The 13,810-nt window shown below is 39.5% G+C and overlaps 2 protein-coding genes across 5 annotated transcripts in view; one reads left to right on the top strand and one right to left on the bottom strand.

The window, feature by feature from the left end:
- The window catches only part of usp24 (ubiquitin specific peptidase 24), a 64,552-nt gene extending 51,474 nt beyond the window's left edge, over window positions 1-13,078 (bottom strand). For 2 of the 4 annotated variants that reach the window (XM_083563270.1, XM_083563271.1), the window contains exon 1: window positions 12,485-13,078. In XM_083563270.1, coding sequence (XP_083419396.1) covers window positions 12,485-12,811 — 327 coding nt within the window. In that variant the 5' untranslated portion in view covers window positions 12,812-13,078. The remainder of the gene's footprint in view (window positions 1-12,484) is intronic. The other 2 variants (XM_083563268.1, XM_083563269.1) reach the window with 1 other exon arrangement.
- Window positions 1-13,810, top strand: part of LOC310738371 (ciliary microtubule-associated protein 2-like) — a 365,395-nt gene that overhangs the window by 143,903 nt on the left and 207,682 nt on the right. The window lies entirely within an intron of this gene.

The following is a 13,810-nucleotide window of genomic DNA, read 5'->3' as shown; positions in this document are numbered from 1 at the left end:
TTTGTGTGAAGGACATAAGAAGTTAAGTGTGTTGTTCTATAGAGAAATGTAGGAGGTGTGGCCTCAGTAGCCCTGCAGTAAGTGTGTGTGTATATGTGTGTGTGTGTAATTGATTAACCTGCAGGGTAGAAATTCAACTTAAAGTGCATTAAATCTGGTTGTTTTTTCAACTACATTCAAGTTATTGGCTAACCTGCCATTTAAAAAATTCCCCCCTTTTTCCCCCCTATTCATTCACGTTAATTTCCATATATTTCAATAAATTCCCATGAATTTCGCAACCCTGATCAGTACGTGTCCTTGCAAAGACCCTCGTGGCTTAAAGAGCGCAAAACTCCTTGAGCGGTCTCGGAAATCTAGTGGATACATGTTCCATGACTTCCGAGGATGTAAAATAGTGTTGGAGGCGTGTCTATAAAATGAATATCAAAAGACCAATCCTAATAAAGATGTTTCGTTGTTTCAGCGTTGTAACACATAGTTCTGGGACCATTGTTACAAATCCCAGTGGCCTGCAGACCTCCACATGCTGGATCTTCCTAATGGTTGAATGATTTCAGACTCCAGTTTCAAAAGTGGGCAAAAATTGACAACACAACAACTTCAACAAAAAACATGTTTACCCTGGTTTAATGACCACAAAAGTGAGCAGAATGAGACATGCATGAAAACAGAAACAACCTCGAGCGTCAAACTGAGCGTCTCGAGGATGAAATTGCACAAACCCTCGAACTTGCTTCCAGCAGCATAATAAGAAAAAACTGTGTAGTCAGTTTCTGTCATGAGCACATATCAGAATTCAGCAACCTTATATTGTTGACATTCGGCAGTACAAACAGCGGGTCAGCTGATAGAGCCGTGTAGCTGTCCGAGTATAATGACGAGAACGCCTGCTTTTGCTGCTAGGAAGCAGCCGGGGCATTTTACTTACACACACACACACACACACACACACACACACACACACACACACACACACACACACACACACACACATACATACATACATACATACATACATATACACACACACACACACACACACACACACAGTGGTGTGAAAGTGTTTGCCCCCTTCCTGATTTCTTCGTTTTTTGCACGTTTGTCACACTTTAATGTTTCAGCTCATCAAATGAATTACAATATTAGTAAATGCTAACATAAGTGACCACAACATGCAGCTTTTAAATGAAGGTTTTTATTATTGAGGCAATCAAAATCCAAAACTACATGGCCCTGTGTGAATAAGTGTTTGCCCCCTAAACCTAATAACTGATTGGGCCTCCCTTAGCAGCAACACTTTTTCACACCACTGTGTATAATTATATATATATATATATATATATATATATATATATATATATATATATATATATATATATATACACACATACATACACACACATATACACACACGCACGCATGCACGCCCGCCCGCACGCACGCCCGCACGCCCGCACGCACGCACGGCTTTTGCCAGACACACTTATCCAGAGCGTCTTATAACTAAGCAGTTGAGGGTTAAGGGCCCAGCAGTGGCATTTACCTTCTGATTCAGAGTTCAATACATTAACCACTGAACTACCGCTCCTCTGTTTCAAACCATATTAGCGCGAAACCAGGGTCCGACGAGAAAGCAAGCCCTTTTAATGAAATGCAGGTAGCATCAATGAAATCCTGATCTGCAGAAACTACTCAGTGTAAATATCTGCCTTGATTTAAAGTGATATCTCGTTTTCCAGCTCCACTCAGACTAATTCAAGTGTGTGTGACACGTGTACGACAAAACATGCGTCATCCAGGCCGGCTGCTAGAAATGATCTTTACTTCTGTGTGAAACTGAAGCATAAACTTCCCGAAGCGTTTGGTGTGTGACCTTCCTCTTCTACATGGTTAATATTAAAGGTCATGCTGAAACCGTTAGAGGATAACCTTTTAGTTAAAGCAAAAAAAAAAAATAAAAAAAATAATAATCTAGATCAGAGCCACGATACCAGGTGCAGTGAAAACACCTGAAATTCAGTGGCATTTTGCCTGTACACTGTAGACGAGTTAAATGGGGGACACAGAGCTGCATGAAATCACACTACAGTCTATGTTTAGATGGTGATTATGGTTGTGGTGGTGTGGCACCTGTAACACTCCTGTAACTGATCTGGTGCTGTGAAATAAGAATACAGGCATGTGTGGGAGTGTGAAGGGTAAATAATATAGTGTATAACGCATTATATATATGAAAAGTGATTGCAAATTACGTGTAGAAAGCGGGTTTGAGTCACGGCTTGAAATCAAAAATTTTATATAGTAATAATCATGTGCCCTGAAACGAATTGTCATTATTTGATTGTTTAAAAAGCATCAATTTGCAATTTCGCTCCTGCGGTCAGCCCGGCCCATCGTACGATCAACCTGTGAGAGTGGAGGATGTTATTTGCTTCAGGACGTGTCAAGCTAGCCGAATTGCTGCTCGTGGCTCGGATAATTTTTCTTCTTAAATTTTTTTTGCTCCTCCGCTGTTCAGCCGCTGACTGAGTAACGCGTCCCGTTCACGTAAACATGACTGTGATCCTGACTGCAATGACTAAAACGCAATATCGGTAGGTAAACATCCGTCTTTCACTCTGCTAAGGATAAAAAATTAGACAAAAAAAAAAAAAAGCACTTCATCCGCGCGTCACGTTCGTATCGAACCGTGAGTCAACTGCGATCCGCTGCACCCATGTCGGCTTGTGTCGCTGTACTGACAGTGAAGAGGCAGTTTGCCGTCCCTCCTTTCATTGACGCACAGCCGGTTGACTCATGGACTCTCGGGACATGGATAGCTGTTGCATCGTCAGGCATTTAACACAATCTCTGAATCCAAAAGCACAAAAACGGACAAACCTGGCAACATTAGCGACAAGATGGTGTCTGGGTTCAATTAAATACACATTATGAGTAATCACTGCCCAGGTGCTGCATCGTTTGTTTGTTGATACATCTGTAACGTGTGTCCCCATGATATGTGTACTTGTGTGGTGTGTAATGGGATAAAGTCTCAATCCGCTGCTGTGTACTGGAGCGTGGCCTGGGGAATAGTATTGCTCCCTGCACTATTTATACCCAGAGACTCGAAACCTGTGACATGCTAAACCTGACACAAACACACACGGCTTTGCAAACCGAGCAGCTTAAAGAAACGAGATAAACTGAAGTAATCAGCTAGTTCCCTAAACAGCAAAAAAATAAATAAACAAACAAATAAATAAAAAGCCATACATCTAATGCTCTGTGTAGCCGCAACATGAGGAAAAGGCTTTTTTTTTCTGATTTTTTTTTAGATCATCATATCTAAACAAATATATACATATACTTCTAGTCCATTATGATGTGTTCATAAAGCAGATATGGTGTGATTTACAGGAAGAGGAAAAAAAAAGTCTATCTACGCAAATGAAAGAAATGAAGAACGTCAGCAGCTCAACATCAATACCTGATTTTCCACCTTGTGCGCTTGTGGCTGGATGAGCTCAAATCTCCATCAAACTCCAAAATCTGGTGGAACATCATCTAAGGACAGTGGAGGTTTTTCTAATACAAATGGGGCATAAATGTGGAACGGGATGCTCAAAAATAACAATCTAGGGTGTCCACAAACTTTTGCCCACATATTTTAAAGTAGACATATGTGCACCTGCGCCCTCGAAAGCGACTTCATGGCGATTTTATGAAACAGAAAAACAAGAGATCTGAACAAGAGGCATGTGTGTGTGTGTGTGTGTGTGTGTGTGTGTGTGTGTGTGTGTGTGTGTGTGTGTGTGTGTGTCAGAATTCCAGTTTAAAGTATTTCTAAAGAATGGTTAAACACAGTTTGGTACTGGAATTAGAGTAAAAAAAGCACCAGTTTTTGATCCCGCATAATAGAAAATCTACGAGTGAGTGGCTAAGGTCCACTTCGTTTAGAAAGTTATAAATAAAACTGAGCCACTGGTTTGCATATTAATATTTATATATGTATACGTCTATATTTATAAAGAAACAGCTCTAAATGCCATAGCTTTATTGACCAGATGGAGACGGACGGCCAGGTGGGCGGGAACACGGCATAAATAAACGCTCAGGCCGTTCTTTAAACAATGATTAAAGAAGCTTAGAGAGAGAGAAAGAGACAGAAAGAGGGACAGAGAGAGAGAATAGAGAGAGGGGGAGACAGAGGAAACTACGAGAGGGACAGGAAGAAGAGAGAGAGAGAGAGAGAGAGAGAGAGAGAGAGAGAGAGAGAGAGAGAGAGAGAGAGAGAGAAAGAGAAAGAGAGAGAGAGAGATTGACAGAATAGAGATACACAGAAAATTTGGAGAGAGAGAGACAGACACAGAGAATATATATACCGTAATTTCCGGACTATAAAGCGCACCCTTATATAAGCCGCACCCACTGAATTTGACAAATATTTTTATTTTTTAACATAAATAAGCCGCACCTGTCTATAAGCCGTCTACATTGTCTACATTAAAACTAATGGACTTTACACAGGCTTTACCGAAAGACACTAAATGCAATACGTTGCGCTTCTATTTAAGAAAATTAAGATAAGCAAAGAAGAAAAGAGTTTTCCCTCCACCTCCGCTTATCGCCTCATCTATCTATCTATCTATCTATCTATCTATCTATCTATCTATCTATCTATCTATCTATCTATCTATCTATCTATCTATCTATCTATCTATATGAGAGAGAGAGAGAGAGAGAGAGAGAGAGAGAGAGAGAGAGAGAGAGAATAAAGATAGAATAGAGAATAAGCAGTGTTTTGGAAACACTTGGCCTAAAATAAGTTTTTCCGTGTGATCGGCAGCTTTGACAGCCTGGGTAATGGTTTGTGAAGAGAGGTGTATAGTATGGAGTGAGTAGGGGGAGGAATAGAGGAGTTTATTGTTGCTGCTCGAACAGTCTGTGAGAAATTTGCCTAATTTTATTGTCCTATACATTTAACTCGAGTTGGAATGACTTGCTGATAATAAGAGCTGCAGTGCGAGTTTTATCATGTTATTATCGAGCTCCTCAGATGCGTGGGCACGTTTGTGGTGTTAGTACGGGTGTAGCGTTTCGCTCTAGCGCTCAGTAGCCTTCAGCGCCGTGCTTCACGCAGACATTTTCAACAAGTTCAGTGTTAATGCTTCGTTACTTCTGCTTCGGAGCTGTTGTCCGAACTACAGATGCGCAACGTTAAATCGTGTGAATGATCCACTTTAGTCTAATTCATTACAAGTCTGTAAACAGAACACTAAAACTGGGCAGGACTAGAGCTTTGGTCATCTAAATCATTTTCAATTTAGCGTTTTGCCTCCAAAAGATCTTCAACGTCCACCGAATCAAATGTACAGCTGAGCGAGAGAGAGAGAGAGAGAGAGAGAGAGAGAGAGAGAGAGAGAGAGAGAGAGAGAGAGCAAGAGAGAGAGAGAGACAGAGAGAAAAAGAGAGAGAGACAGAGAGAGACAGAGAGAGAAGATAAAGAGAGAGACAAAGAGAGAAGAGAGACAGAGAGAGGAGGGAATAGAAGAGAATAGAAGAGAAGAGAAGAGAAGAGAGAGAGAGAGAGAGAGAGAGAGAGAGAGAGAGAGAGAGAGAGAGAGAGAGAGAGAGAGAGAGAGAGAGAGAGAGAGAGGGAGAATAGAGACACAGTAAGAGAGAGAGAGAGAGAGAGAGAGAGAGAGAGAGAGAGAGAGAGAGAGAGAGAGAGAGAAAATATAAAAAGAGAGAGAGAGAGAGAATAGAGAGACAGTAAGAGAATAGAGAGACCGAGAGAGAGTGTAGAGAGACCGAGAGAGAATAGAGAGACAGAGATAGAAGAGAGAGACAGAGAGAGAGAATAGAGAGAGAGCAGAAGGTGGAGAAGCGCCAAGTGTCTAACATCTGGCAGCTTTAAAGAGGATCCCAGCAACAACCTGTGCAGCTCTGGTGAATTTCCTGCCCAGAAAACAGTAAACCTGTACTGTTACACATGCCTGCACATGACTACTCTGAAATATATCCAGGTTTCATTTCGATAATCTTGTCCCTGGAGAACAGATGCTGAATTGGTTGCTGAAATGTGTGGGAATCCGTATACAGAAGCTATACAGTTCACCGTTTTGAAGCGGAACAACGATGTACATCACTCATCGCGATCCTCTGCATGTTGCACTGGGTGTCTGTACTTCTAGTTACAATAACAACTTTCGGAGGGCTGTGCTTTCATTTTCACTTTTCCCCATTTGAGACAGAACCAGAAGTGAAAAAACAAGCACATCCCGCTTCTCATTAAGCTGCTCAAAGTTTCAACACAATAATACTCAGCTCCAGACACCTTTTCCGACCATGTGCTTTTATTCCCTTTTTTTCTACTCAACAATCATATTCCTGGATTCTTGGTGGCATGAGATTAGGCAAGTTAGGCAAGTTCTCTGGTATGTTCAGCACAAAGTGAAAGAAAACATTTCATATTTGTACTTCCAGTGAACTGGTTTTTCCACCCAGCACATTTTATTCGCGTTTGCTCCGGGTTAGCTTTTTAGCCGAGAAAGCGGAAAAAGCTATCTTTTTAGGTTTCCCATCTCACCTCAGAAAGAGGTCAAAAGGTTCGAATGGTGAAAATGTAGATGTTGCCACATCCACAGATCCAAAAATATTTAATACAATTTAAAATTTTTTTAATAACAAATAAAAAAAAGGAAAGAGGGAAAAAAGAAACGAGAGTCTTCTGTAAGTTTATTACTTACAAACTGAGTAAAACAACAGAGAGATTGGACTAAATAATTAATTTCAGAAAGAGGGTCAAATCTTATCTGGGTGTTTGTGTTTGACTTTGTTTGTGAGAACCTGAAATCATCTCTGGGAGTATTTCATTTTTTTTGCCACGGTCACATCTGGCTTGTTTCTTAGCAATACCTTTGAGTAAAACGTTTCCGCTTTGTGTTCATTCTTAAAAGCCCAATTTGTGTAAAACTGAATTGCATTCTTGAAAATTGTGTTTTTAAATGATTTAATGTGTATCTGAGTGAATGTGATAAACTGAGCGAAGTATAAACTGCAGGCAGAAACGAATTCATTCATTAAAAAAAAAAACTCTTCCCTCCTCATTCAATTTGTCTGATGCATTTGTCTGGCCCAATGTTAAGATTTTACAAGCGTGAATGTCACCTCCTCCTGTGGACCTACAATTAAGCACTATGGCACGTGCGACAGTGTGGTTAAACTGGATATCTGCTTTTATTTAATAAAGCATACTTGGGGCATTGTTTATTTGTTTTTGATTACTTTCTTTTATGTTGTGATATAACGTTATCACCCAGATAGTGAAAAAATATCACGATATGAATCGCATAAGTGATCACGAGAACGCTAACAGGGATGGAGGCTTACAAGTCATGATCCTGCATTGATGAAAATATACTTTGAAAGTGAACTGGAGACAAATTGATTTGTGCTAGAGTCGATACGATTAATTTACTGATGCTGAATAGATACTGAAAAAAAATAAACACTCCATGTGAAATAGTATTAAACATTATTACAAAAAAAAAAAAACTTCTGAATCATAAAAATGTGCTAAATGAAATATGATTATATTAATTGATAAATATAATTATATCATTTAAAAACATTATGAATATAATATAGCGCTCTCTGTGCTAGTGATTACCAACCAGCACGTGGAGTCAGCGATTAGCCCCTAGAGGCCGCTCTCACAATGACAGCGAACCGGAAAAACTACCGGTGTTGATTTTTGCTGATAGCCGATACTTTCAGCAATCAACTATCAGTGCCGATTAATTGGTGTTTTAGCGTCACAATGAACCAAGATCCAAAATCAAGGCTCCAAAATCTATTGTAGGTTGTTGCAAAACTGGGACTAAATCTGAAAATGGCATGTTCTTAGTTTACCTGGTATTTTTGGGCAGAAAGCTAAAACAAAATGCAACGTAAAAGGATGTGGGACGCACCTCATCCTCAACGTGCTTCCGATATTTCTCAGAACTTGGTAGCAGGACCTTGCAGAGTCTGTATCAATATTTCGGATGGGTATCGGATATCGAATGGGCTTTAATATTGCATTAGATTTTGACATTGAAATTGACATTTGAAAAGCCTCATTACTAAACAAGGCATAAAACACCATGGGGGCTGTTCTAATAAAGTAGTGACGAGGCGACGTGACGCACTGCAATAACGTGCTGGGTGACGTGATGTGCGTTTTGTACCATTTATTGCTACATTTAATATTGTAAAATAGTTTACTTTCTGTTCCATTACAGCAGCTATAAAATTTCATCCTGACCAGCATCTCGTATGCTAATGACGACAAGACAAAAAAAAAAGGAAAAAAAAAAAAATAATAAAAAAAATAAAAAAAAACAGGTCATAACCTTACAGAGAAACCACAACATCCTTAACACCCTAATTTGCGAGAAATTTAGCGTTCGGATTACAGAGGGCACCGCAGCCCGTGCTGCTGTTATAGGAAACGAATTAGAGCACCACTGGACTAGTGACTAGTCTAACTACAAGCACCAAATTGTGTAAAATATTCCCTATTAACAAGTAACATATGGACTGATGAAAGTACAACTAAACTGGTTTCTTGATTACAGTTAAATGATAATGTATAGTTGACCAAATATGCACACATGGTGTGATTCCTACAACGGCAAGGTTGGCAGACTCCCGTTTCCAGAGCCACTCACATGTTACTCATTCATACAACTAAACAGCTAAGGGCCTTTGTTTAGGGGCCCAGGAGTGGCATCTTGGTGTGGTAAATCAACATGACCAGAAAAAAAAACATATATACTAATTAAAAGCTGAGCTATGTATGATTGGTTAAAAAAAAAAAAAAAACATGTCTGTGCCATAATCATATCGTCCATGATACCCCAGCATAGCTCCTCCTCGTGAAAAGACTGTGTCATGCTACGATGTTAGCAACGTGTGTTTATGTGCCGATTCGAATCATTATCTTCATGATCATACGCTGTCTTGAGGTTTTGCTGAATAGGTTAAGACTTTAAGCACCATTTCATTTTTCCTGGGATTTTATTATGTATCCAGAGACTTTTCGTTACATTTGTGAATAAAATTCACATCTATTTTTAGTTATTAGTAGCGTAGAGTATTTAATCATAGTCAGAACTGATTATTTCTTTTTCAGGTCCATGTTTGCGCCTGTACGGTTCTCAAAACTGTACGCTGATGTGACTTATGGTTAAGAAGGGAGTGTTGAATGTTACTATTAACATTACTGCTGAAGGGGAAAAAATAAACAAACATGACATTTTTCGATATATGTAGCTTTAAGTCTAAGATTTTTCACGCTTCTACATTTTCCAGCTTTTTGGAAATCTCACAGTGAGCTTCATCTTTTATGTCTGTATCTGTGACTGGACGTCACTCATGAAATTCATTCGCAGATTAAAACAAGCATTCTACAGTTCAGGTCTAATGAAGTCCTGCGACATCATACATTCTAACAGAGAGGGGCAATTAACATCCGTCTCTTTAACATCTGTCTCAGTCTCTGTAAACACACAGCCGTCCTGGAAAATGAACAGCACCCCCTCCGTGACCTACTGATGAAACGGCGGCGCTGCATTAGCAGGAGACTCATTGAGCTCGAGTGCATGTAGAAAGGAGCTCTACAGGAGGTTGTTTGTTCCGACAGCAATCAGACTGTACAATACACAGAGACTGTCTTACGGGTAGCTCATTAAGCAAGATATGAACTTGACCAACATCGACTGTTCAAAAACCTACATACTGTGTATCTACATATTTATTATCTATAATGTACATTGCTTTTGTATATTAGCTTCAGCTATGCTATAATACATGAATTCCCACCCACAATAAATAAACAAATCAGTCCATCTGTCTCTCAGTCTGTCTGCACCCCTGAACCACCCATGAGCCTACAATCTCCAGTTAGCATCACTTTCAAGCACATGCAGCATACAAGAGCTTGAGATTGAGATTGATGAGCATGTAACTGTGTGTGTTGGGGCGTGTCGATAAAATTACTCCAATGCAAACAAATGTTCCAGACCGGAAAGGAAGGCTGCTTCCCCTCAACTACATAAACCCTGTCCTGACACAATGCCTTCTATTACATCAGCATGTCTGCATCATTTCTACACCATGTCTACATTTCTACACCATTTCTACACAATGTCTACACCGTTCCTATATCATTTCTTCACTATTACAACACTGTGTCTCCATTTCTACACCATTTCTACACAATGTCTACACCGTTCCTATATCATTTCTTCACTATTACAACAGTGTCTCCATTTCTACACCATTTCTACACAATGTCTACACCGTTCCTATATCATTTCTTCACTATTACAACACTGTGTCTCCATTTCTACACCATTTCTACACCGTTCCTATATCATTTCTTCACTATTACAACAGTGTCTCCATTTCTACACCATTTCTACACAATGTCTACACCGTTCCTATATCATTTCTTCACTATTACAACACTGTGTCTCCATTTCTACACCATTTCTACACAATGTCTACACCGTTCCTATATCATTTCTTCACTATTACAACACTGTGTCTCCATTTCTACACCATTTCTACACAATGTCTACACCGTTCCTATATCACTTCTTCACTATTACAACACTGTGTCTACATTTCTACACTATTTCTACACAATGTCTAAATTTCTACACCATTTCTACACAATGTCTAAATTTCTACACCATTTCTACACAATGTCTACACCCTTCCTATATCATTTCTACACCATGTCTACATTTCTACATTACAAAACCATGTCTACATTTCTACACAATGTCTACACCATTCCTATATCATTTCTACACCATGTCTACAACATTACACCACCATATCTACATTTCTACACAATGTGTACTCCCTTCCTATATATTTTCTACACCATGTCTACACCATGTCTACATTTCTACAACATTACAACACCATGTCTACATTTCTACAACACCATGCCTAAATTTCTACACCATTTCTACACAATTTCTACACCCTTCCTATATCATTTCTACACCATGTCTACATAATTTCTACACCATTTCTATATCGTTCTTACATAATTTCTACACCATTTCAACACAATGACTACATCGCTCTTACATAATTCTACACAATGTCATCATTTGTACACTATATTTACACCATTCTTACATAATTTCTACACTATTTCTACACGTCTACACCCTTCCTATATATGTTTTATGCCCTGTCTACATAATTTCTACACTATTCTTTCACCATGTCGACACCATTTCTACACCATTCCGACATTACTTCTACACCATTTCAACACAATGTCCACACCATTCTTACACAAGTTCTACACAATGTTTACATGATTTTAACACCATTTCTACACAATGTCTACATAGCTCTTACATAATTTCCACACCATTTCTACACAATTCCCATATAATTTCAACACCATGTCTACATCATTTCTACACAATGTCTACATCATTCTTACATAATTTCTACACAATGTCTACACCATTCTAACAAGTTCTACACAATGTCTACATTGTTTGTACACCATTTCTACACAATGTCTACACCGTTCTTATATAAGTTCTACACAATGTCTACACCATTTCTAAACAATGTCTACGTTCCTACATCATTTCTACACAATGACAACACCGTTCCTATATATTTTCTACACCTTTTCTACACAATGTCTACAACATTTTTTACATAATTTCTACACCATTTCTCTACCATGTCTACACCGTTCCTGTATAATTTCTACACACTGTCTACCTAATTTCTACACCATCTCTACACCATTTCTCTACCATGTCTACACCGTTCCTATATAATTTCTACACCCTGTCTACATCACTTCTACACCATTTCTAAACAATGTCTCCACCGTTCCTACATTATCTCTACACCATGTCTACATCATTTCTAGACAATATCTAAGAGACTATTTTTTCACCATGTCCACACCGTCCTTACATAATTTCAACACCATGTCTACACAATTTCTACACTATTTATTCACCTTCTACATGATTTCTACACCATGTCTACACCATTTTTACATGATTTCTACACCGTTTCTACTCATATAAAGTGTAAAATGTTGACTAAGACATGCTTATTATTAAATATTAGCATGTACGATGCATGATCTTCCTCCTGGAGAAAAGCTCACTAGTTACTACTTACGTATAAAAACATACCTGTTTGTGGCTCAGAGTCTATTAAGTGGCGGTATTTTATTTACAATCGCATCTAAAAAGTTAAAAACTCGTGAACATGTGAGCATGAAGCCCGGGACTGTGTAAAGGGTTTCAGCGCCCTGCACTTTTCCCTCCAGCTTTTGACAGCCAGCCTGAGGAGCTTCCTCCCATGCGGGTCTGTTAGCTTAGCCATGCTAACACACTGCATAAACCCGTGAAGGAGAATGACAGAAGTCGCTGAGACCAGCCTTCGGTCTTACCTCGCCTTCTACAACATCATGGTAAGCGGGAGGTGGATCGAAGCCGCTGGTGCCGCTGCCGCCACCACTGCCCCCGCCGCCGCCGCCGCCAGTGCCGCTGCCGCTCCTTACGCTGGTGTCGCGGTCTCCGCTGGGCCCTGAGCCCGGGCTGGGACCGCTCTCCATCGGCTCGTAGCCGTAGCCGAGCCCGGGGCTCTCGTTGGTCAGGATGGCCACGGCCTCGTTAATGTCGTTCTTGGCCAGACGCAGGGCTTTCCGAATGGCTCCGGGATCCGGAAAGCCCATGCACAGGAGCGTGGTCATGTGCTGCTCTTCCTCGGTCTCCATGACTCGGCTGTCTCGTCTCCGCCACGGGGCCGTGGGTTTAAGGAGGTGAACAGCGGCGCGGGCTTGTGGCTGTGCACGCCGCCATGTTGACTCTCCGCGCTGGCCTGTCTGTCACCGCCGCCCCGCGGCCTCACGGGTGTAGGGAGGGAGGGAGGGAGGGAGAAAGTGGGGATGTGTTCTAATAGGCGTTCTAGCGCACTTACAACCTCAATGTAGAAATGAAACACATCCCCAAACTCCCCAGTAACCACAGCCACCCTCGGTACTAATGACTGGTCGTTCATGAATCACATAATTTTATAAAAAAAAATGAGTATTTTTTTATAACTAACGAAACGGAAGAGAAGATACAGTCTATATTGTCTGTTTTGTCTTGTCTTGTATAGTCCAAGCTGAATGTATAGTTTTTTTTTATGTCTGTACTTTAAGAGTAACTAACAGCTGGAACCAAATTGTGTCAACACACTTGGCCATTAAACCTGATTCTGATTCTGATGAGAGGTGAAGCTATTCATCCTGCCATATTTTCATTGTTTGTACTGTAGTTGAAGTTCGTGTATGTAGACCTGTTGGGGAATCTGCTTATTAAAATTGTAAATCTTATTTGATTTCTGATGGAAGGAAAGAAAATAAACGAAATTGTATATATATATATATATATATATATATATATATATATATATATATATATATATATATATATATATATATATATATATATATATATATATATATATATATATATATATATATATATATAAAATAATGAAAGATCCGTTCATTTTGATGAACAAGATTCAATGAACCGATTCACTGAAAAGATTCGATCTTCCCATCACTACTCTGAACTGCCCGGATGCACAAGCCTCACAAAAAACACTTTTAAAAATAAAATATACACCTTTAAAAAATATCGTAATTTGATACACGTTTTATTACACATTCTACTTAATCATTAATAAATACATTTATTTATTTATTCTATCAGTGTGGTTTACT

This window comes from Silurus aristotelis, assembly GCF_946808225.1.
Source record: "Silurus aristotelis genome assembly, chromosome: 15".
Lineage (NCBI taxonomy): Eukaryota > Metazoa > Chordata > Actinopteri > Siluriformes > Siluridae > Silurus > Silurus aristotelis.
Note: the sequence above shows the minus strand (reverse complement) of the source record. Positions and strands in the feature narration are given on the sequence as shown.